Raw genomic sequence first — 25,567 nt, forward strand, 5'->3', positions numbered from 1 at the left:
TGTTATTTTAACTACAGTGCTCAGAGGTCAAAATGAAGATCCAATCCCCTTAGGGCTAAATACTGCACAGGAGACCCTCACCATTTACGGGGGATACATCCTAGAGGTCCCCGCAAATGGGGACATCTACAAATACGTTCATGAATGTCTGCCTTCTGCATCTGCATTCATGAACGGCATGTGCTGATGGCAGCAGGAGCCCAGCGGTGGCAAATGAAGAGCTCCTGCAGACGCCACCACCTCCATAACACTATACACTATGGGGAGAGCATGCGCAGGGAGAGAGCATGGGTTCAAATATTTGCACCGCAAATATTCAAAACCGCGAATCGTGAATCCATGAATAGCAAGGGTTTTCTGTACGAGCACAGAGTAAAAAGAGTTTTGACTTTAAGTGGAAACAATCAAAATAGACAAGAAAGACAATGTCTAGGAGAAAGGAAATAGTCATCTCAATTTTAACATCTAGGAAGCTGAGACAGAGCGCTCAAGGCCCTCATTCAGAAAAGGGACCGTCATTCAAAGCACTTAAATACAAATATTTTTTCAATACTGAACAATGTGCTCAATTTTAAGTATGCCTTTAAGTTCCAGATACTGTAAGTCAGGCAACTTTTTATGCAGTGTGCGTCACAGTTCTACTGAACTGGGTCTATGTGACATGCCCCAAATGACACAAGAAATGTGTGCCTGAGCTGGGTATGGAGTCCCAGTCCATTATCTTAATCATACTTGCATTAACACAGTGTGGATCAGACACAACTTATGGTCTCCATTTTGATTTTTAACTACAAAAAGTAGCTATGTACTGCATTGAGCATAGTTCTGCCCATATAATTACTTACACAGTCATTTGCAATATCTGTATTTTGACATCCTAGTATATTCTCACTACTGCAGTTTGCATGTTTTAACATTCTCTTATTTGTAGCAGCATCTTTACTTGCAAAATAAATCAGTGCAAATGGTTGCATCTTTTCTGAAATGTTGAGTGCTCTTTTTTTACACATACAGGTAACAGATTGTGCTCACAAAGTAAGGCTTAGCCATTTTGTAGAAACAAAAAAAGAGAATTGTACCTGCTCCAATTAAGCAATTGAATGTCATCTGGGAATTGTGTGAAGGTGCACAGTCACTTTCGAATGCAGTCAATTATGTGTGCAAAAAACCTGTGGAGATAAGGTATAGACTGGTGATGAAAAAAACCTCCAGTATACTATTAAGTGAATGCAGTTTGCTTTGCTCACTGGAAATGTTAACCATTTTATTCCTCCTTTTGTAACGTGACTTGAAATGGTATGCTTGTTGGGGGAGCGGGGTTTGGTTTTTCCTGGTTAGATATTAAGGGAAACCTCGAGTGATTTCTGAAAGTAGAATCATAAAACTACAGCAAAGTATCTGAACAGCTTAAAGCAACTGAAGTGAGGAAATTCAGAGTTGAGACTGCCAGTTAAGATAAAAATCTCTCTCTTATCATTATGCAATTCTAGACTTTCAAAGGAAGGTCCAAAGAATAAACCTTTATCCACATCTATTTACATGATACAGATAAATCCAGTTAAAATATTTGATGAACTATGAATCTGGCTTTGCTGGAAAATAAAATGCTTAACCGGTATTTTTTTCCTATTATAGATTTTTTTAATCAATGTACTTCTCTTAAGTCAACTTGGTGAGTTGTCAAAACCATTTTCAATGAGTCCCTAGCTTAATTAGGCAGATTCCTATTACCAGATGCACAGCCTGCATCTTGTGTTTCATACTGACCTTATCAGGCAGTTTACATTAATTAATATGTGGTAAAAAGTGATAAGGTCCTAAATTAAACATTTAAGGATGAAATCCCTGGACCTAGCACTGGGACCAGGTAACAAATTATTGGCTAGATCCAACAGTCTTATTAAAAAGGCTCGCAGTGACTTGCATGATTGGAAATCTTCATGTATTAATGTCAGTAGCACCAGACATCATTTCACATCAGTTCTGTACTAGTCACTAGGGCTCAAATATACAGAATTGGCACCACCAACAGAATTGTCCCTATTTTGCTCTGAGAGGATAATTCTAAAGCAGAGTAGATGGTGTTCAGATTTCCCTCTAAAGAATTACATGAACCAGCATTTTGTGCTGAAACCTACTACATTCGTACATACACAATGGTTATAACAAGGGATTGTAGAACGATTTACACTTAATGAATACTTTGCCTCAATTTCCAGTAAGGAAAATGGGGTAAAGGGAGGATACCTAATAGGAATGAGGATATGGAAATGGAAAGTATCATCTTCACAGCTGAAGCAGAACTGGAAGTGTCTTCAGAGTGGGGAAAAATAGATAATCTCTTTCCCAGAAATGGTACACAAACCTGCATGCCTCTTACCGGGGGGGGCTTTTAATAACTCCGTCAAATCAGAGCTTGTACTGTGAGACTAAAGAACAGCAAACACAATTCCTATGTTTAAGAAAGTAAGAAAGGGGGAAAAATGAAATCTGAATAACTACAAACCTAGGCCTTCTAATTTGACCTCAAAAGCAAGCAAAGCCTTAGAACAAATTTTGTAAGAAAGAATAATTCAAGGCATGCAAGTAAATGGAAAATGAGACAACAGGCAACAAGGGTTTACCTGAAGTAGATTATCCCAGGCTAACCTCACATCTTTCTTTGATAAAAAATGGATTTCCTGGACTAGGGAAATGTGGTTGCTCTAATCTATCGAGAGTTCAGTAAAGCCAATAATAAAGGGCTACACAGAGATTTATTAGTTAAACGTGAGAAGACAGGGCTTGGTACAAGTATAGATAGGCTGGTGAGAAATTAGCAAAAGGGACATGACAAAGATGGTTCTGAAATAAACATTATCAGGCTGGAGAGAGGTTACTAGTGGGGGTTCCTACAGTCTTGATCTTGTTCAGTATTTTAAGTATTGACCTTGGCATTAAGTAGTGGGTGTTAATGAGACTTGTTCATGATTTGAAGTTGCGGGGCATTGTCAATACGGAGGAGAGGCAGCATGTCCTACAGAAAGAACAAGGGCTTATCAGTTGAAAATTAGGGAAAGATACACTTGTGTCAGTGAGAGGAGTAGTATATGCCATCAACACAATGGGTACCTGTACACATGTTCCAATGCATTCCAATTAGATTGTGTCGGAACAGACTCGTTTAATGTGAAACGTTCGAATTAGAAAGCTCCAGCATGCCTCACCATCACATGCATTGAGCATCCTGGGTTTCAAAATGTCCACTCCATGGGGCACTTTAACTAAAACTCATCAAATGACATAAGTACAGCAAAGGACTACTAGGATGATCAGGAAACTTACAAGTCCTTGCCTTGTTTAACCTAGGAAAACAAAGCAAAACAAATATATCAGGGAGCACCAGAGCGGAAGAAGAGCTATGTAGTGAATTGCTAATGCTAGCATAACAAAACAAACAAAAAAAAAGAATATAAATTAGTCTTGGATAATTTTAAACTAGACATAAGGGCTAGGGACAGAAGTTACACATTAACCAGTTTAAGTGAGCAGAAACTGGGTTACGCTTGTAACAGAAAATGAGTTCAGTGCACATACACCACTTTCAAAATGGTTGAAACCCATTTGAGATAAACCTGGTTGACTGTAGTACCAGACTTAACTAATCAAACTGGTTTATGGAACTTCTGCCCCAGACCCCTTCTTGGATTAAGTTAAATCAGAGTCCCCCAGCATCCCAGCATGCTCTGCAGCCCTGGGCAGGGCTGTGCTCTGTTCCAGTGGAGGAGGGCTGGCCCCACTCCCTGCTCCCCAGCTGGAGCACAGGCAGGTAGGGGTGTGGCCAAATGCCGGCCTCCCTAAAGCAAAGGGGGCAGGGAAGAGGTTTATTCCCCCCTCCCTCTCCTGTCCCACCAGCATGGAGCTGCCAGGCATTTCTCTGCTCACTGCTCCAGTGGCAGGGACATGGCCAGCCTCAGCAGTAGCCTCAAGTGAATTGGGCACGGAAGGGTTTTAATTCCCCCCTCCCTCTCCTACCAGCACGGACCCAAGCCGGGGTCCACCCAGCACTTCCCCCCTCACTGCAGCAGGGGCAGGGGCATGGCTAAAAGCCAGCAGAATGACCCCCTAAGGCTAAGAGGGCAGGAAGTGGGTTTATTCCCCCCTCCTCCCCTTCTACCCTCGGGGCGCCATAGCCCAGGTCTGCCAGCCCCGACTGCCATCTCCACCAATCACTCCCTGCACAGGGCAAGCAGGGGAATAAGCCCCCTCCCTGCCCCCTTCACCTAAGGGCCTCTGTTCACACCCCCACTCCTGCCACTGGAGCAACAAGCGGGGAGTGACCCATATGGGACAGCAGCCCCTGTCATGGTTTCCCGAGAACACAAGTCTCTTCCGGGCAGGGGGGCTACACTGCAGGCGCAGGGGGGAGCGGGGCAGACAGAGCTCCACAGACTGCATGGGAGGGCTTGGGGGGCTATGGCCACCCCACCGAGCCCCAGTGCCGTCACTCGCCCCCTGCAGTCTGCAGCAGCTCTGCCCACCCCGCTCCCTCCACTGAACCGAACGAGTGGGTATAGACTTCCAGGGAGCTTGAAGGATTCTTGGGTGACTCACAGCTGATCACCCAGATAGAGGCCCGATACTAATCTGTAGTACGTGGCCTGTTCCCTGCATTGGCCGCTTTGAGGAAGTCTCAGCAAAAAGAAACCTTGTCGAGTTTTCATGCTCCAGACCATTTCCTAGCGTTGTTCCAAGGGACAGAACAATCCGGCCCTCACACATCAGTAAGTGGCAGGCAGCTGCTGTTTGGGACTGCACTTCAGAGCTGCATTAATTCCTACTTTGGGAAATATAAAACCCTGGAGCCAGGCAGAAATAGGGTCAGTCAATACATTAGACTGCATTCAAAGAGAAAGCAGATTGCTGAAAAGTGCACTCTCAGGCAGTTTGGACTAAACATGAGCAATGGAAATAGGTCAGTAATTATTTAAATTAATTTTACATCCTTTGCAGCAAGGCAGACTACAGTAACTCTAGTACTCGTACAAATGAATGGTAATTTCCAAGGAAAAAAGAGGCATATTAGTGATGTCAGCCATCATTTTTTGGAGTAATTGAGGCAGCAGTTTAAAGAAATCAGTGTTGCACAGCTAATAATGATGTTGATTTTGTTCATATTAACTAATTCCAAGGGATTATGGATGTTTGTCCCCCCAGAAAAACAATAGTAAATCTGACTCAGTCCTTATTCTGATCTTTCTATGTTCTGCTTTAATCAATAGTCAGGATTAGATCCTCTTTCCAGACTCAAGATTGCTGAAGTATTGTTAAAAGTCTGGTATGAAGAGTAACACTAATTTCAGTAAATGAACAATACAGGCAAATGATTTGGCTAGCTGTTCCTTTTCTTTCTGAGCAGAATTATTGTTCAGATTTTATGATGCTAAGCACAAGAGGGATGGAGGGATAGATGGATGGATACACAGATAAATTTTGTATCTTAACTGTAATCATTAAATCAGGCTTTTATATTCAGTTTTTTTCACCTGATTATGATTACAAGGCACTTGTCCCCAGGCCCCATCAGTTTACATTCAAATATCACCACTCATGCTTTTTTTCAAATGAGGTGGAAGTTTACAGATTAGAACATGATGTAACAAGAGATTCTCAGTTCATCCAAACGTGTCCTTTCTTTCTGGTGCTGATTCTCACTTCACACATATACCTCCCAACCCCCAAACACACACGCAACTAGCTTGCAAGCTTGCATCATGGGTTCTTCCACTGACGCTGCACTCCCTCAGCCTGCTTCCCCAAGTACTTTAAATATATCTTTAAATATACTCTTTCAGCACACTAACACACAGGTCAATCTCGGCCACTAGTTCCTCAAACAGGGCTCTGATTAAGCTTGATATATGCATTTGTAGCTGAATTTGCCTCTAAATCATCATGTTGAGTAAAGTGTAGTGCTTCGGCAGGTGCCCACTAGGGCTGTGAAAAGCTTCAGTCCCTGATTCAATTCAGCAGGCTGAATCTCTGAATCTGACTTAAATCAGGAGACCCTTTAATCTCTCCAAATCGAATCAGAACCCACTGATTTGGAGAGATTTGGAAAGATTTAGCAATTCGGACATAGACACAGCTTCAAATGTTTTTTCTACATACTTTTAGGTAGCAGGTGGCTCATGAACACTGCAATGCTGGGGTGGACGGAGCATCCCACAGGAGTGCAGGGGGCTCCCCAGTGCACTTGGCAGCAGACCCAGACGTAGACCAGAAGCACTTCCACCGGGGTCCACCGGGGAGTGTACTGGAGGGCCTCCCCATGCTCACCTGGCTCAGCAACTGCTGCCTCCTGGGTCTAGGAAGGCACCCAGACTCCCCCTGTGGCCGATCACTGACCCAGGGAGGTGTGGAGGGGGGCCCTGCACGGTCCCTGATGGATCCAGAAGTGGACTTGAAGCACTTCCAATCCACTTCTGGGTTCGCCACTTAAGCCTCCCTGCACTCCTGTGGGTTGCTTCTTGCGCCCCAGCATCGCAGCTCTCATGAGCCATGCCTGCTACCTCAAGGTATGTAGAAAAAACAGTTAAAGCTGTATCTATGGCCAAATCAGCATCAAAGCTTCTCCAAATCAGCTTTGAATCGTCTCCAAATCAGCATCGAATCTTCAGATTCAGATTCGGCCAAATCAAATCAGGAACAGTGATCTGAATCAACTAATTAAATCACTGTCCCCGATTCAGGCCGAATCTGTATCGGAATTGAATATGGCCCATTTTGCACACCCCTAGTGCCCACCCCCAAAATTAACTCTGCGTACCTCAACTAAGTCCTTCTGCACAGAATATAGATAGAAACACTAACAGCATAAGTCATTTTGCGTCGTTTAAACATTTGCATAATGCATCTCTCTCATGCTTTACCATGAGATCCTGTACCCATGTCCTACAAGCATACTGATTAAAGCTGATAGCACTAAGGATCTTGAGGCTGAGCCCAGACAGTGCGTGATGGGGGGGCGCAGACTAAGCCTTGTTATTGAAAGAAATCCTCTTGTGGCTTTGCTTGGGATTTGCTTCGCAATAAGACATATCCTGCCATTCTTCAATGTACCGAGTGCCCCTTGAAGTCACTAGGAGTAGTACGTAAAAATCAATAGTCCAACAGGAGCGATGATTGATTGAAAATACAGGGCAGCCAGGACATATCAGATTAGTTATGTCAGTCTGTGCAGCCATGGATGTGATCATGGTGATAGCCTGTAAACTTCACTGTGAATTTATTTAGATACTATTATGTGATTTATACCAAATGATTAGTCCCAGTTGTTCTCACTGACAGTGTGAAAAGCTGCTGACAGAGTTCCTTTGTTACCAAAGTTAAATTCAGAAGCAAACTATTAAACAGGGTATTTATCTTCCTGTGGCGGAAAGTGCTGTATTTAATATAATTCCTTTAAAAAAAGGTCAAATTTGCATACTGTGAAGCAGAGGGGATGAGAGCAGACAAGTGTTATTTCTCTGCCTCTTGCTCCTTAAAAAACTGTTGTACTTCAGGGTAACTAATCAAACTTCCAGGTGTAAGCAGATTCCTTTCTGCCTTTAGAGCTAAATTGTCTCAGATAATCAAGAGAAATCCCAGTGGACTATCCACATCAACAGATCACCGGTGACTCTGACACTCAGTTAAATGAGATCATGAACTAGATTGCAGACTTTCAGTTCCTCACTTAAGGGACAACACACTATTCTTTCAAGGCAGGGACACAGTTCTCACTTTCTTTGGAGGCACTAAGCAGTGGCAAGGTGCTGCACACTTCTTGTCTTTCCACCTGCCCCTCACTTGTACATGTGGAAAGCAGTAACCAACTGGTAGCACTTCTCTCTGCTGCTCCATCACCTACAGAAAGGATGGCAAGTACAGGGGGATACATGGGGTGTATACATTCCCCAGCTACCCTAATACGCCTGCAGCGAAGATCACAGGCTGACGTGTCTGTGATATCTTGCAAATCATCTCTTGTGTTCAGCCTGGAACCTATTAAAATATTGGGTTTAGGCCATTTTTTTTCACAGGTATAATCACAAATCTCAGTATCGCTGGCTAATAGTACCAGTGGCTGCCGGGTGATGCCATTTGACAATCCATGTTCTAAGTAAATTTCAGTTTACAAGACCATACAGAAAATATTTAAACTGCTGTTGTGGTTCAGCGGTAGAATCCTTACCTACCGTGTGGGAGACCCAAGTCTGATTCCCAGGCATGCACGTAACTACAGCCATGAACGCCACATGCCCCCGGAGGCTGGGGGACATGGCAAGCTTCTGCGGGTAGTGGCGGTGCTAGAGCAGTGGGAGCACGGCAGTGGTAAGCGCGGAGCTCCTGCAGGCAGCCATGGTGCTGTCAGTCAGGGGGGTGGTGGGCAAATGTCCACCAACAATTGGGGGACCACCCGCAGACACTGCTGGCAGCAGCCAACAGTGATTGCAGACCGACGCTGCCAGCAGCACCATTTTGCAGGGGGTACACCACCATTCTCGGGGTGCATTTGCACCCGCGTGTACCCCCTGCGCATCACCAGTGACTATAGCCACTGAAGCACCGAACATCCGGACTTGGTTTGGCCTTTGGATACTGTCTCAATGGTTTAGGGGGCGGTGAAAGGTCTGGGCAGCCTCCACTCCTCCATTCCCCTGTCTACGTGTATGCACTGAAGGTCCTGATGACCTCTCATGCAAACACCATAATCCAGAAGGATCAGCAGTTGCCTACTAACAGCAAATGTTTGAACTGCTCCTTGCTTTCCGTCTGAGTCACGAAAAACACGTATATGAAGCACAAATCCCTCCTAATCCTGCAGTTATGATCAAAGGCAACACTTAAGAGCAGAGACAGATTGTAGCCTTGTGGAAAGCTGTGGTCAAGCTAGTAGGATAGAAACAGTCTTGAGAAGGAGACCCTTAAGAAAGCAAGGGTCATGACCTACCTGTAGACTGCGGTGTTCTAGATCTGGGGCCTGCAGTGGTTTTTGTTGTTAGGCTAAATAAATAATTTAAAAAATGCTGCTTTCCTATGCAGCGTATCGGCCTATATATAGATCTGAATTACTGTTACAGGTTGTTTAAAGGAGAAATAGAGTGGGCTTCCTGTTTACAAGCTCATAATATCCTGAAATGAATAAACGCCAAGACCAGAGGCTGAGGTGATTATAGGAAATAATCAAGCCGGGCGGTTTATCAGTCAGGGATGTGGTGGATCTGAGTTAACGGGAAATCTCCTCAAGTTATTATTCTTATTAGTAAATTGTTAAGGTAACACACACATTTTCAGTGAAAGGAAAATCTATTTTATTCCGAAGCAATGGTGTTGAAAGGCTTGCCAAAAGGATTCGGTTTTTTGGCCCTTGCTTCCCTCCCCCCTTCTCAATCCTGTGCTTCATTTTCCTGCTTTCTCAAACTATTTTGCTATCCCTACTGGTCTCAGTCTCTTGCTCTCAGAATAAATTCAGTGTATATGTGTTTTTCCTGTGTTTTAAAACTGAATTAAAAAGTAGTTTGGCCAATATGGACACTGAGAACACACAAAAAAAACAATTTGAAGTGAGAATTGTGGGGGAGGGGGGGCACTGAGTGGTTGCTAATAGTTGCCAGTTTATCAGACTACAGAGATGTGCATAATGTGTGACTGGTAAGGAATAAACTCTATTCCCCTCTATTCAGCACTGGTGAGGCCACATCTGGAGTACTGGGTTCAGTTTTGGACCTCCCACTACAGAGAGGATGTGGACAAGTTGGAGAGAGTCCAGCAGACGGCAACAAAAATGGTTCAGGGACTGGGGGACAGGACTTATGAGGAGAGGCTGAGGGAACTGGGTTTATTTAGTCTGCAGAAGAGAAGACCAAGCAGGGATTTGATAGCAGCCTTCAACTATAGTTAATGCACAAATCAGATGACCAGAATTAGAAGGCACAGAACTTAATAACCAGGAAAACGTGTTCAGTAATTATCCATTGACCCCCAACACATTGACTGTTGGAGATAGCTCAATAGCAAAGTTTGTCCCCTGAATTACAAATCCAAGTGATATCAACTGGTCAAATCATCATTACCACTTACTGCATCATCACCATCTCTTGAATTTAAAAGTATTTTCAAGCTTCCCCTTGCCAAAGAGCACATCAGCACATAGCTCCATAAGAACAGCTGTGCAGAGCTGCAAGGCAAGCACCAGGAAGCGGTTAGCCTTCGGGCCGGGATTACAACATTTTTACACTGGTGAAATACACATGGCCTTTTTTATAGTGATGTAAACTACATCAGGATCCAGAGTAAACACCTGGCAATTTCTCTTTGCATGAAACAAATGGCTAATCCCCAGGTATGCTGTGGATACATGACACCTGCACTGGTATAACTCACAGGATCCTTGTGCACAATGTGTGTGGTTTAGGTACACATTACGAAACAGCACCAAAAATCACCGTTTCTCTAGATTAGTCACATGTGAAAATACGCATTGACCTTTTTTATCATGGTAAGTTTCAATTTATCGTGGCAAATTAGACCACTTCCAACATGTTTTATTTTTACCATGGCCAATTGTTCCACCAGGTTTAATTTTATCATGAAACTTGCATTATGTGTATTCTCGCACACAGCTAACATCACCATTTTCCCTGTTCTGACACAATTCGTCCACCAGGTGCCCTCTAGCGTTTTTTTTTTTTTTACTAGTAATAGCACATTAACCATTAACACCATTATCAGTGTTAAATTTATTATGTGCAAAATAATAACGGGAATCATAGTGGTACATTGTGAGAGTGAAATAAACCTGGAGATTATCTTTAGCTAGAAAAAGTCAACATCGTGTAGAGGCACCCACAGTGGTTTTACCACCAACACATTCAGGGAAATTGGGGGAAATTGCCCGATGGTAGTTATTTGCAGCATGCTTACATTGGTGTAAAAGTCAATCACTTTTGGGTAGATGCACTGTGGGTCCAGGTTCTCAGAGAACTAGAATTACCCATTATTGTTATTACAGATTGTCACTGAACTTCTCCCAAAGAAGAACAAACATGTACCTATTTTCCAGTGTAAGCTGTCTGGCTTTGTGGTGTAGAACTTCTTTCTCGTTCCCCCATTGAACTGTCCTGTAAGGATAAAAAACAAGCTTCTCCTGGTTGTATATTATCTATATTTTTAAACCTTTGTGTAATGGAAATAATTAAAGCACCATAGCAGAACAGCAATAAGAAGAACATCTCACTCCTTTTGTTCTTAATAATCTTACTTCTTTTGTGGGGTAAACTACTTGTCTTTCAGTCTTCTAGTGTATTCACTTGGGAACTGGTTTATTGCTTGTAAACAGCATGGCCTGCCTGTTGTCATTCAGATATATGATTGTAGTTATGAGATTTTAAACGTCATACACCTTGTAAAATATGATATGTTGTTGTTAAGGAGTTCTTTCTTTTGTTGGGCTAATGGAATAATATAGCATATGGAGAGGATATTTATATTTAACATATATATTGCCACAGCAAGAGTTCTGTGACTCTTGTAAATCGACATGTATAACAAACAGTTTGCCCTTGTAAACATACAGCTTCTACTCACACACACAAAAAAAAAGGTGAGAGGAAGGACTTCCTGTCAGTCTGTAAAAGAAATGAGAGTAAGATTCACTTGTACAAATCTCATCCTGTTTCTTTTACAGTGATTTGATTTTGCCTACCTCCATTCTTTGGGTGTCCAATAAAAGTACTTGACTTTCAGAAAGTACTGAATAAACCTTCCCAAAATACTAGTTATGGTCAGGTATAATAGTTTTGGTTCCATGCTGAGTCTACACTTTACTAGGAATAACAAATATAGGGCTAAGATTCAAGAAAGTCAGGTTATGTGTATGAGTACACTGGAAAATGTGTTCAATGGCATATAAATAACCTGGCAATGTTCTGAGAAGGCTTAATCTATGGCCTGATCCTAATTCCCCAAGGTAAATAGGAATCTTTCTGTTGAAAGCATAGGAAATTAGGGCTGGAAGGGGTCCTCTTGAGGTCCTCTGGTTCAGGCCCCTGCTCAAGCAGTGATCATCCTTAACCTAACCATCCCAGTCAGTTGTCTCTCTAATTTGCTCTTGAACATTTCCAGGGATGGAGATTCTGTAACCTCTCTAGCTAGCCCGTTCCAATGCTTAACCAACTTCATAGAAAGAAAGTGATTTATAATATCCAGCCTAAATGTTCTCTGCTGCAGTCAATGGGCTCCAGATCAGGGCCTCATGTGCGCTCATGTTTCTCGGTATATTTCAATGTGTTTTGAGAACGTTTGTAAACATCTCCTTTCTTTGTCAGCAAACAACATCTGCTTCTACGGGGAATGTTCATACTACTGCTCAACTGAGCATGCTCTTTGTGGAAAACCAGATCAGATTGAAGGTTCTCTGGCGGCTTTCTTACCTGACCTATCGTTAGCTAAAAGGAAAACCTGGAGGAATCCATGGAGACGTTCCTATCATAAACGGAAGAAAGCGGAGTAAGTACCAGGGAGCAAGGCGCTTTCCAGCAGCAAAGCAGCAGAGCTGATGATGTCTTGTTTGGTAGGATACAAGATGTGATTCATTTCTAAAGGGAATTTACTGCCAAAGCTCGTTCCGAAACAGCAAAGTCAATGAAAATCTTTCTGTTGACTACAATGAGCTTTGAGTCAAGCCCCTAAAAGGGGATGCACAGGGAGCAAAAGTAATACTTAGAGCTGAAAGAAACACCATTATGGTTATGATACTGCAGTGGACTGCAGTGGGACTACTTCCACGTCTAAAGAAGGGCACGTGCTTAGATCTTGGCAGGAACAAAGCCTGTAAAAAGCTTTTGCAAAAGGACACAATTGGGAAATACCTGCATCCCTAATCAAGACTCAAATGAGTTAAGTATTTGACTGTATGATGACTGCCAAGGCAGACCTGACTTTCTAAATCTTGAATCTGCAAGCAAGATGTTTTCTTTCAATTCATGACTCGCCTAGAAATTACACGAAATGCCCTTTAATTAATCAGCAGGGCCAGGCTTCAGAGCAGGTGATGGGGCAACCCCAGGTTGCCCAGCCCAACCTGCCCCTCCTTGCCTTCCCCCCTCTCATCTCCAGCTGCTGCTCAGAAGCCAAGCCAAGCAGTGCAGGCTGTTGGCAAGTTCAGAACAGGAAAAAGAAAAATCAGGCTGGCACTGTCCCTTTAAATTTGTCACTTGTATCACTTTCAAGACACTTCCTTACATGCTGCTCCAGCCTACAGGCCGTTCTGGTATGGGTGGGAGTGGTGGAGGGTAAAATTTAAAGGAACTGCATCCATTTACATGCAGGCACCAGGACAAGCCATACTACTTTTTGCTTCTTTACAAAGGAGGCAGGGTCACCAGAATACAAGTTCATCCAGGGCACCATTTTCCCTAAAGCCAGCTCTGTTCATCAGACATCATTTACGCCAGAGTTTGTACCTCTCAAAGCAGTCAAAGTGGGTAGTGCATGTTCTAACCCTCGCCCGATGTCATACAACTAAATGGCTGAAAAACATCAGGCTGTTTTCTACTGAGGAACCTTTACATCTGATATAAGCTATCAAAAATGTGTTTTTTTTCTAGGTGGGAAGTTGACCCAGATTACTGCGAAGAAGTTAAGCAAACACCACCATATGACAGTGGGACCAGAATTTTAGATATAATGGATATGACCATTTTTGATTTTCTAATGGGTAAGCTTCCTCACTTTTTCAATGATATCCAACATTTAATTCTAATAATAATTGGTTTCCTAGGAATTGCTTCACATAGCTCAGTAATTTTCTGATGCTCAAGTAGAATTGCACAAATTGCATGTGCAGTTGAGGATAATTAGGAGAAAATGCTGACTGACATGGACATGTACTTGCATCTGTACAAATTAAAAGAACAAAGATTTATGCAAGTATATTAGAAGTGAGCACAGTGCTGGATGTCGTTCATGCTTGTCCCATGAACTGTTCACTAAAAGTCTCATCCCCTACAGTACGTTTTACAGTGAGTGTCACTCTCTTATAACAGAGGGTTCCTACATGTAAATGATAAGAATATTTGTTATTGGTAGATTTTTCCCCCCGCTTTGGTAGTGTATTTCTCTGCATCAGTATAGACAGCATGGGAAAGGGAAAAATTGCTATGACCAGCAGGCAGGAGAAATGTAGAATATACGGGACACCACTCATACCGTGTAATCTGATTATAAATGTTTTAAAAACTGAGAAGGAACAGTAACATCATAATAGTAACGGAAACAATGCACATGCCTACTTTAAGGATCACATGTTTTGTTAGCAGGATGTTAAAACTAATTTTGCCTTACCGTAGATGAGAACAGTCACATTTAAAAACAGAGTCAGTTGGTCGTTTAACCATAATTTTTCTTTTAAAGCAGTAAGAAAAAGTTATCATCTGGTATATGATCTCATATGTTTGCATATGGGCTCATTCTGTGAGAACATATATTACAAATGTAAAGACAATGGCTGAAAAGTGTTCATAGTTTTAATAAAGCAAAAGGATTGTAATAACAGACAAGAGATTCCAAATGAGTGTGCAAGATGGGTGTGCAAAATCTGCAGCTGGAAGGTTCTATGGAATTGAACCTAAATGCACCTTCTGCAGTTTGCCAAGTCTTTGAGCATTTTTCATTGTTGGAAATATTCTGCTCTTTGATGAAAAAATCAGGTCTGGACCTTCTCCTAGCTTCTGTCCTGAGAAACAACACTTGAAAAAACCTTTTTCTTCTTTCCTATTCTGTAGGAAATATGGATCGACATCACTATGAAACTTTTGAAAAGTTTGGAAATGAAACATTTATTATCCACTTAGATAATGGAAGAGGGTAAATATTTTAATAATTCTATTGATGAATGAAAGAATTTTGGTCAGATTAACAAATCCTCTGATGCTTTATACATTTCAGTATGTCCATTGTGAATTACCCTGTATTTGTAATATGGCGGTATAAAGAAGACCCAACAGAAATCAAGCCTCCATTAGGCCAGGTGGTATAAAAACACAGCTCTCTGTCTGGCGTGAAAAAAATCCATATTTAGACAAAGAACAAGAGAAGTTAAATATTTTGATCCCTAATTTACAGATGGGAAACTAAAGCCCAGAATGATTATATGACTTGCATACTCATACAGGAAGTCTGTGATACCACTGGGAATTGAACGAAGTCCCTTCAGACTCACTCCAGTTCATTAATCACAAGACCATTGCTCAGCTTTGCTAGCATAATTTTCCAATATTTATTTCCACCATGAATAAACAAGAATTGTACAGTGGCTTGATCTTGCACTTAACTTCCACTGCTTTCTGGATCCAGAGCTAAATTCCTAGAGATTTATTTATGTACTATTTGTGTATTTATTTAATTTTCCAGAATCAAAAAACATAGCTTTATCATATATGCCTTATTTCTAAACAGGTTTGGAAAATATTCCCATGATGAGCTTTCCATATTGGTGCCTTTAAACCAGTGCTGCAGGTATGTTACATTGCAATATTAATTTATAATCTATAGTGTGCTGTGTGTGAACGGGCTGAAAGGATGAAGTATGTGCTTTATATGTATATAAAATCAGTTTATCTTAGTTGAATATCTGAGTGTTTCAAATGACGCGTGACTATCTAGCTCAAGATTTACACTCAGCACAGACAAGACCCTCAGAACTGTACAGTGCTTTAGTAACGTGAAGGTTCTCACTTCACCCTCCAACAACCACTTAGCTAAATAGAGGCAAATAAATTGGTGCTACGCACCGAGCTTTCTTCCTATTGATTCAAATGTTCCACCTGCTTTGCAAGTCCCAGAGGAAGTCAGACTTTCAGGGTTTGATGTAAACGGTACTAAAATCAAGACCTCTATTGACTTTTGTGGGCTTTGAATTAAAGCAAAAGACTGAGAAAAAAGAAGGGCTTTTACAGCAGGGTTTAATTTCTGAGGCTATTGACAGAGTATCTGCTGACGTAATCCAGATAGATTTGTGAACAAATAAAAGATCTGAAAGGTATATGTGCCCTTAAATGCTGGGATTTTGGATTTTGCCCTATGTGATTAAGTAAATTTTAAAACTGGGGCTTTGGCTCCTTTTGCACTTAAGAATATTTGAAAATGTTTTTCTTGCTATCAACAGCCATGATTTTCAGAATGATGTTTCATAGATTTCATAGATTTCTAGGGTCGGAAGCGACTATTACATCATTGAGTCTGACCTCCTGCCCTGGGGAGGAAAAAGCACTGGGGTTAAGTAACCCCAGCCAGGAATTAAACTGGTGGGATGGGGGTTGTCAACTGGGGGTACCCTCCTGCAGCCCTGCTCCTAAGAGGTGGTGGCACTCCATCTCCGCCCACCCACGCACCATCCCTGCCTCCCTGCTTGGTGTCCAGCCACACACCATCAGCCCCCCACCCCCCTTCACTTGGCATCTGGCTGCTGCGGATACTTAAACTAAAAAAAGGTTGAAAACCCCTGTTCTGAGTGACATTCAGTGCCTTGGGTTTTGGGTGGCCAGTCTTTGTGATAGGACTAGATTTCAGAGAGGAGGAACGCAAATATTTTCTGAAAACCAAACTTCTCCCATTCATCTCAAGAGTCAAGGCACCTAAAATTATTCATAGGAATGTGTGTCCAATATATCATGTATGCATTGTATTCTTTTACGTTAATAACTTCCTTGTTGTCATAAGTAGGCCTAAGGTAATGCCGTGTCTTATGGCATAGATAGAATTATAGTTTTATGTGCTATGTAGTTTCCTAGATAACATCCCTTTTGAGGAGTGAATATAAGGTACAGTATATATGCTGCAGATGATGACAGAAATATTGATTTACTCTTTTTCATTCTCTCATAGAATAAGGAAGTCTACCTATCTGCGATTACAGTTATTAGCCAAGGAGGAGTACAAGCTAAGCCATTTGGTGGAGGAATCCTTACTAAAAGATAAAGTAGCACCCATTCTCTACCAGCCTCACTTAGAGGCAATGGACAGAAGGCTACGGATTGTTCTTAAAGCCGTTAGTGACTGTATAGAAAAAGATGGTTATGATAACGTGGTTGAAAATGATTTTGACACTGATGTTAACACTGTAACGACTAACAGGTAGTGAAATCATATGACTACATTTTTACTAGCAAAGTAAAGAAGATAAAAAAAAGTCTTGCAAAAGACTGTGTATGCCACTTTGTGAATTCAGTGAATTCAGAAATGAGATATAATTGTTCCCAAAGTAGGTAAAGCATAGACTCTGTGAAGGCTTAGTTAATTAAGAAAAATAAGTCTAATGTGATGCTTTTAATTAGTTCCTAAAACAGATTATGAAAAGGTTTGGAAATTGAGATCACTGGCAGATGACACTAGTCTCATGGCAAAACACCTCCTGCCCGTTTTTTGTATAGGAAGGGGGCCTTTATTTAATATTTTGTATTTATATATGGCATATCTACGAAATACCACAGACCTACCTAACAAATTTAACAAAAGAGGGACAGCATAGTTTTGTGACTCACACTTTATTCTTGGTGACAGTTCACTTAGTATTTTGTGTTAACCCTTTAAGTGTTCTACTTCACTGTACCTAATTTAAATTGAATGCTTTTTTCAGCTACTCAGCATTTAAAGGGTTAAGACATCATGAACTTTTAAAAGCAAAAAAAAAAGTACAGTGATGAGCTGGGAGGAGATTTCGATAATTGTGCATTGACAGGAATACTTGAAAGTTGATTTTACAAAGTGATGTAAAATGACAAGTTGTACTATTTATCCATCCGGAGATAGCAGCTCTTATCTTTCTAGATTATTGTAGTAGGGCTGCTACTTTTCAACTTTTGCTTTTGATAGTTTTGTGTAAATATATACATATATGGGTAAAAGCTGCTTTCTGCAGCTCTAGGCTTACTTTTGCAGCATTTTTGTGGAATTGTTTGCAACGTGGTAAAAGTGCAATAAAGATATGGCAAATGTGTAGCCAGACTGTCTGAATGGATTCTTTTTAAATTTGTAAATCTATTTCAAAGGAAAGACAGAACCATGAGCAAAATATCCAGGTAGCAGAGTTTGATTTTGTCATCACATTGTGCGGCAATAACGATAAAAAATAGTTGTCCCAGAACAGGGAACAGCTGTATAAATATGCACAGCAAATCTGCAAAAACTTTGTTACCAAGTGGTCATGATATGGCATTTATCTGTAGCCCCGAGTAAAGGACTGTGTCCTAGGAAGAGCTAACAGACCTCCAGAAGCCAGGTGCTTCCTTGACTTCCCCAGCATAAAGTAGAAGGACAGTGAAGACTCTGCTGCCCATTTTTAGGATCACACAGCTGTGCACTGGGGTGATCTATAAACTAGTACATAAGTATTGGTGTGGCCATATCCCCACCTCTTCCATGCCTCACCCTCTTTTGGAGGGCATAGAGCAGGCATGGGCAAAATACAGCCCGGGGGGCTGGATCTGTCCTGCCAGACCTTTCTATCTGGTCTGCAGGGCCCCTAAAAAATTTAGAAAATTAATATTTATTTGCTCCTAGCTCCCTGTCAAAGATGACAGAAGACAGGGGCAGTAGGACCCAGAGGATGCTGGTGGCAGGACCCAGCAGTAAGGCCTGCCCAGCCCTGCCTCCCCAGCCAGAAACCCTTGCCTAGCAGAGGCTTCTGGCCTGGGACCATGGGGCTGTTCCTGCTTCCCTGCACTGGAGAAAGAAATGCGACCCTGAACAGTTTGCCAAAATTCAGTAAGCAGCCCTCTGCCCAAAATAATTGCCTGCCCCTGGCATAAAGGAAACAATCCTTCCCTCAAGAACAAACTACAAATATGCCCACAACAAGCAAGGTAGGGATGGTCAATTCACCCTCCAGTGACCTACAATAGGATCACAGACCATCTAGTCAGAAGTTTGACCATTTCATGAAATCCTGCTCTCATTTATCCATATAGAATCTTACTGAAATTAGTGGGCCAACCATATTAGGCTCATTTTGGAAGTATACAACAAGCATCTCAAATACCCACATCATTCCACGCAGAGAACTTAGCTCACCGTCACCTTGTTAAGAATATAAAGATGACTTCATGCAACTCTAGCTGGTTGGGTTTTTTTCTTATTGAAATCTTGTTCTGAGCATAATTAAGAATAGCTATTGTAATTATGGAAAGAAGATTCATAAAACACCATGAGAGATTACAGCTGAGATTCTGCCTGAGAGATTTGATTACCTCAATACCATAAACTTGAGGGCCCAAAGCCCTTAGACAGCCTGGAAAACCTAAGCCTAACCTACCTGAAATACTGCTTTTCCAGACCAAACATTTGTGTCATCTATTGCCTTGAAGTAATATATTCAATGAGCATGTGGCCATGTTTGAACTGCACAAACAAATCAATACACAGGCATCTGAGATTTCTTTCTCCTTGAATATATTACAGACACATCCTTCATCATCACAGTTGAAGTTTGCCATTTGTTCCATTACAATCCTTTATTTTCAAGGGGTTGTAAACTCAGCCTTAAAAACCTGAACCAGGTAGATTATCTTTTAGTTATACTAGGAAGATCTGGCTGCATTAAAATAACAACTAAGCAATAGAAATAACTGTTGAGAAAAACTCTTTTGTGCCCTAGAAAGCTCTTTGATTTATGCACGTGCCCTTGTATCCTATGTATGCAGTGCAGTGGTTCAGCCTCTGGGTGTGAAAGCTCAGGGTGTGGGTGTGAATCAGTAACTGTCTATCTTTAATAAGTCCCACAGAGAGCAACTGCCAAGTGTTCCCCATCGGGTTTTTACCCCCTCTTTTCTTCTCTTAATTGCCTATGTCTTATAACAATAGGTAATGCATTAGTGGGATCTTTATAGAGGTAGAAGGACTTGCAGTGTTTGGTGCTAGCTGTGAAACTCTGTTTCAAGAGGTGGGAGCTGAGTGGCCAGAATATATCTGGGATGGAGGTCAGGTGCTATAAAGCTTGGCTTAGGAAGGAGCCTCTGATTTCAATTAGGGTGCTGCCTTTGCTTTGAGAAAGCCTGGACTAAATTCACAAACTAAAACAGGCTGAGTTTAGCTTTAGGGGAAGTGACATAGCTTACCCTATTCCCTAGAGCTGGCAGATTCAGTTAAAGGCTTGTATTAGAAGGGGGTTTTGGGGGAGGGCCTGTAAATGGCTATGAAACTTGTACTGAAATGCTGTAACCTATGTTAGCCTCCTCCCAGTGGGACCTTAAACTAAAAATCACTCCTATATTTCAGTGGACTTGCTTTGCCTCTTGTTCCTTTTCTGCCCACATGGGTGGATTATGATAATGGTACAGCTCTAACTGTATAGCCCCATAAAGTCCTTCCTTTAGGACTTTAAAGAAGAAAAGAGCCAATGCTGAGGGGCCTCACTTCCAAATCTATTAAACTTGCTTTTAAAAAAAGCCCAGAAGCCCTTTTCTCCAGTTTTATCTTTCACAATAAAGAATCCTTTTAGAATAAACAGAGCCATGTTGTATTAGGAAGGCAAGTTTTCCCAGTTGTTAGGCTCTTAGCCTGAGACTTGGAGGGAGGAGGCTTTGTTACCCTGCTCTGCTACAGACTTTCTCTATAACCAGAGTAAATCACCTAGCTGCCTAATATCTCAGGTTTTTGCGAGCAACAGAGGCAATAATGTCTCCTGGCATCCTGACGGCAGGGCATTACAGACTCAGTAGCCCCCGGATACTCCAGTAACAAGTGAGTTGCATAAAAACCTTAATTTACGCTCTTGCAAGGCACTGAGAACTCTCTGCTTTGTTAGTGGGAACTGAGAGCACTCAGAGCTGCATCTAAAGCAGGCTGAAACCAATGGAAAGAGTCCTATTAATTAACTTTAACAAGCAGGTCCTCAGTCAGGGCTTTACATGGCAGCTCACCCAAACTCATGGGAGCTCTGGCTAATAACTAGAGCTCTGGCCTGTATTGGTTTCCTTCTATTTGGCTGATTCTAGATATCAGGGAGGGCAAGCAGATGCTGATGTGAGCTCAGGCTTATGCTATGCATCTCTGATTTAGTTAGTCTACAGGTGTAAACCTACCCTGCCTTCTGCCTGATGTATGGAGTCAAAGCAGCACTATAATAGCTCAAAGCAGGCCGTGGGAATACTAGCTATCCTGCTGCTGGTTCCTTTGTGCCGGTGCGGCAATGCAAAGGGAACAGACAACGAGCCACAAACTTGCCCTACTTTTTCTGCTGTGAAAATGTGTGAGGAGTAGGCCTGTTTCAGAGGCTTACATGGTACATAAAGAGGCCTTTATGTGGGAGTGGCTTTTATTCCCAGTGCTCTCATACACCGGATATTAATGCTGAATGGAATTAAATTGAACTCGGTGCGTGATGGCTTGTTGTTGTTCTTGTTGTTGTGTTTTGTTTTTTTTCTTTTTTACCTTGCACACGTGACAGCCAGATTAACACAATGAGATACAATGGCTCAGATAGGGCTGTCATTGTCTATTAGGTCAATAATCCATAAACTAATGAGGATTAACATGATAGAAAGTAGCATCTCTTTAGGAACCCTATCCATCTATCAGGCAAAAAATTCAATGAGGGGGAGAGGCAAATACACATTTTTTTTCCTCCAAATGCCATATATGAGTGTGTATAGCAAAATATATCTAAAAAGGCTGCTGCTCTCTCAGGGGCATAAAATGTTTAACAAAAATACTTACAGCATGCACAGAAAATATTTGCTCAGATAAACAACATACCTTTAAAATGCTCAATTATGAATTTACCTGACAGCCTGAATAGCGACATAATTCTCTTGAGTAATCAAGATGAGAGATGCTCTTTGTGAGGTTTAACCATCCACAGAGAAATTCACAGTTTACCAAAAAAAAAAAAAAAAAATCTTATAGCCTGAATTATTTGTTGTATGCTGCCACTGTGTTCAGCAGTAGCTCTGAGTGTGCAGTAGATGAGATGATCTACCATAAGAAGCTTGTAATGTGTTGCCTGGGTGGAAAGCTGTTTTAACTGTGGGTGGTAACTCCGAACAAGATTGCGGTGTCCTCCTGCCTGTGCAGACTGAGGCTGAACTAAAATCAGGCTCTTGGGCAAGAGATGATGAAAGAAAGAGCGGTGCCAAATGAGCAGCCCATGCACACTGGCTAGACCTACAGGTCACGTACAAGTAGAAGGGTGATCCCATTCCCTTTCCCTTTTACGCCACTTCCCAAGCTCCATTTTAAAACTGCTTATGTTTCCTTGCCCTCATTGCTTCTGCTGGGAGTCTGCTGAGGTCCCAAAGAACTCAACCCATTTGCTTAAAGTCAGACAGACGCTCAATTACCTCATTGAACTGTGGCACGAATTACCCTTTGCCACAGATTTCAAGGGTGAATACATTACAACTAAAAAATTCACTTTCAAGACTTCTTTCCAATATTGGCAGTATCCAGGAACATCCTTGCCAGTGCACTCATTTGCTAAAATAGTTGTGGCGAGACCAGCAGGCATAAATATAATTGTAACAAATCCATTTAAAATTAAAATGGAATATTTGAGGAATCTGTTTTAGCAGCACTAGGCAAGTCAACATCCAGGGCTTTGATTTGATGCCTATTAAATGCTTCTGGATCTCCTTGAAAGTGTTTTTATGTACAGAAATGTGTCTGCGAAAGTGGCACACTGGTAGCCTGCAACTACACTACCTTAGGCTGTAGTCTTGTCAGCTTGTATTAACTATTTGTTTCTGTGTGTATATCTATAAAACACTGAACACAGGCTCTGGGGAGTGCATAGAAAAATTAAAAACAATTCACTTTGATAGATCAAAAGACCTAGGAACTAGGCAAGGTCAAATCTGGACAGCAGACCTTCAGGGCAAAACCTAAGTGCAAATAGGAAGCAGAAAATGGTGTTGGTTGAGTCAATAATTGTCACTCTTCCCTCTGAGTCACTATTGAGCCCATGTTCCAGCTTGATGCTAGGGCAGAGATCCCAGTTCTTCATGAACCAACCGGTCCCTTGTTACTGGCTCCTTTGCCAAACCTCATTCAAAGATATTCCTCTTAATTTTTCATGTATATGGTGGTCACCAAGATGTTGAGGGGTTACAAATGGGAGGGGAAGTGGATCCAGTACTCAAAGTCTGAAATCATATGTAATCCACACTACAAAAACAATCAAAAACCCATCTCCTAACAGACTAGCAGCCTACAAGAGGGTGCTGTCCTTCGGATGAGATTTCAAACTGAAAGTTGGTTGGCTGGGGTCACTAACATCCCAGTTGTATTTAGCACCAAAGCAACAGTGGTAATCCCTGGGGTCCTAGCCAGCAATGGATTCGTATTCATATTGAAGTAGGCATCTTGAGCTGGTATTTGGAAAGTGTCGGCTCTGGATTAGAAACTTCCCAGTGTCTAAATGCTAAGATTCAGGAGTTTACTTCATATTTTGGGACTTGGCCATAGTCCAACTAGGATGACTTCACTCTGCTTCTGTAAGCACATTAACCAGATTCGATGACCAATCAATTGATGCCTATCTACACACTCTAGGTGACCCTGAGATAATTTTGTCCTAAAGTCTGCAGTACAGGTCAGTATAACCCCATCTTAATATCTCCAACAATTTTGAAAAGCTTATAAACCACACCTCTTAATTGCTGGTGCTAATATAATGATGGCTGCATCTCACTCCAAAGACATTGGGATGTCTGTTGAGGTGGAGCGATTGTTCTGGGAAGCACCTGAAAGCTTGCAAAAAGCTCTATAAATCAATTAGTGCCTGCCTCCTCTGTGTGTCTTAGGAGTCCTCTGTGCATAGTGTAATGACAAAAGATAAATGTTAAAGTGCTAGCACTACAGAAGGACCACAGCTGTGAAAGACCAAGCAGGCATAAAAAAGTAGTACAGCAAGTTGATTTTCAAATCTTTTATCACAGGTGTTGATGAGTGAGCCAGGAATGCAATTTAATGTTCTGGTTTCAGACTGAGCCCTGGTGACTGGAAACAACCAAATCTTGTTCGGACTTATAAACTGAGAAAATGTGATATGCAAGTCATTGATGGAGAATAAATATGGAATACCAAGACATCACGTTTTATGACTTAATTTCTCTGATCTTAGACACACTGAAAAGCCTCATTCAAAGAAATGGCTTGGTGAGAGATTCTGTCCAGAACTTCAGCCCCTTCCCTATGGCATGGGCTTTTTTCCCCTTTTAGAGTCTCCCTAAATAGACTTGCACCCAGAGCCTTGGCATTTGGGAGCATTTTTATAACACGCTGCGATAAAAAGACTCTTGCAGTCAAGTCTACTGAATGAAGCTCACATTGCTCTCCATATTAATAGCCCTTTCTGCCCATTTTAAATAATTCCTCCTTAATAAGAAAAGTCAATGAGAGTTTTATAGAAGCAGGATTAGTCCATTATGCTCCCTGTCTGCCCCATTTACAGTTGAATAGTCTCAGTGACTTTCTCATGGGCTTATTAGTGAGGTGCTTAAATAATTTAGTAGTATTATTTGTGTCTTCTCTAGATCTTTAGCTGTCTGTTTTCCTGTTTGCTTCACTGCATTGCACTGGATTACCATTTTTAATGGATGTTTCTTTGGCCTGAAAAAATACCCTCTTAAATTTATTATTTATAAATCGAGGCATCTGCAGTAGAGTCCTTGCATTGTAATTGCAGCTTCATTTAAAGGCTGACAATGGCATTTGGAATCAATTAGTTGCAAAAGTTTCTGTGCCTCAGTTGTAAATGCTGAAAAGTCACTTTTAGATAGATGGGATCTCGTGTGTGTGTGTGTAAAATCGTTATTTACACCACCATAGCACCTTCCATACAGGAAGTTGAGTGCTTCCCGAGCATTAACGAACTGAGTCTCTCAATCCCTCTGAAATGTAGGTTTGAAGGAACCATTTAGATTGTGTTGGCTAAATGCAACAGAAAAACTTCAGTGTCTGTCTGACGGCGGTACTTAAACTACTTGCATGCAATATAGCAAAGATGTGTCTTCTCTGTGATGAGAGAGGCTGTAGTTACCAGTGACATGGCCTTCTTACCATGCCTTAGCCACCCTGGCTAGGTACAGACACTACACATAAACCTATTTAAGTGATCAGAAACTGGTTTAAAACTGTAACAGAACAGCTGCTCAGTGCATATAAACCAGTTTGAAAATGGCTGAAACCAGTTTGAGATAAGCCTGGTTGAATGTAGTATCAGATTTGACTGATTTCAGACAAACTGGTTTATGCAATGTCTGTCCCAGACCCTTGCTGGTTTAAGTTAAACCAGGCTCCCCCAGCATCCCGGCATGCTCCCTGGGCTGGGTGGGGCTCTCTGTTCCACTGCAGGACTGGTCCCTCCCCTTTGCTCCCTCACTAGAGTTCAGCATGTTTTCTTAATGGAGTGACAAATACTGAGTTAGGAGTGATAAACACTGTTATCAATTCCCTGCTAGGCTGGTCAGAAGTGGGGGGGGAGGGGGGAGCCCTCCCTAATTAGAGCATCCTGCTAGGGCCTGGCCATGCCCCCCTCAGCTCAGCACTA

At 41.8% G+C, this 25,567-nt stretch overlaps 1 protein-coding gene across 1 annotated transcript in view; it reads left to right on the plus strand.

Annotated features, from left to right (window-relative positions):
• The window catches only part of FAM20C (FAM20C golgi associated secretory pathway kinase), an 82,487-nt gene extending 64,466 nt beyond the window's left edge, over nt 1–18,021 (plus strand). Inside the window, exons 6-10 of the mRNA XM_090023752.1 lie at nt 12,351–12,531; nt 13,632–13,741; nt 14,808–14,889; nt 15,481–15,540; nt 16,909–18,021. Coding sequence (XP_089879878.1) covers nt 12,351–12,531; nt 13,632–13,741; nt 14,808–14,889; nt 15,481–15,540; nt 16,909–17,161 — 686 coding nt within the window. The 3' untranslated portion in view covers nt 17,162–18,021. The remainder of the gene's footprint in view (nt 1–12,350; nt 12,532–13,631; nt 13,742–14,807; nt 14,890–15,480; nt 15,541–16,908) is intronic.
• Nucleotides 18,022–25,567: the final 7,546 nt, after the last annotated feature.

This window comes from Crocodylus siamensis, chromosome 12 (genome assembly GCF_052110815.1).
Source record: "Crocodylus siamensis isolate JL-2025a chromosome 12, ASM5211081v1, whole genome shotgun sequence".
Classification (NCBI taxonomy): domain Eukaryota; kingdom Metazoa; phylum Chordata; order Crocodylia; family Crocodylidae; genus Crocodylus; species Crocodylus siamensis.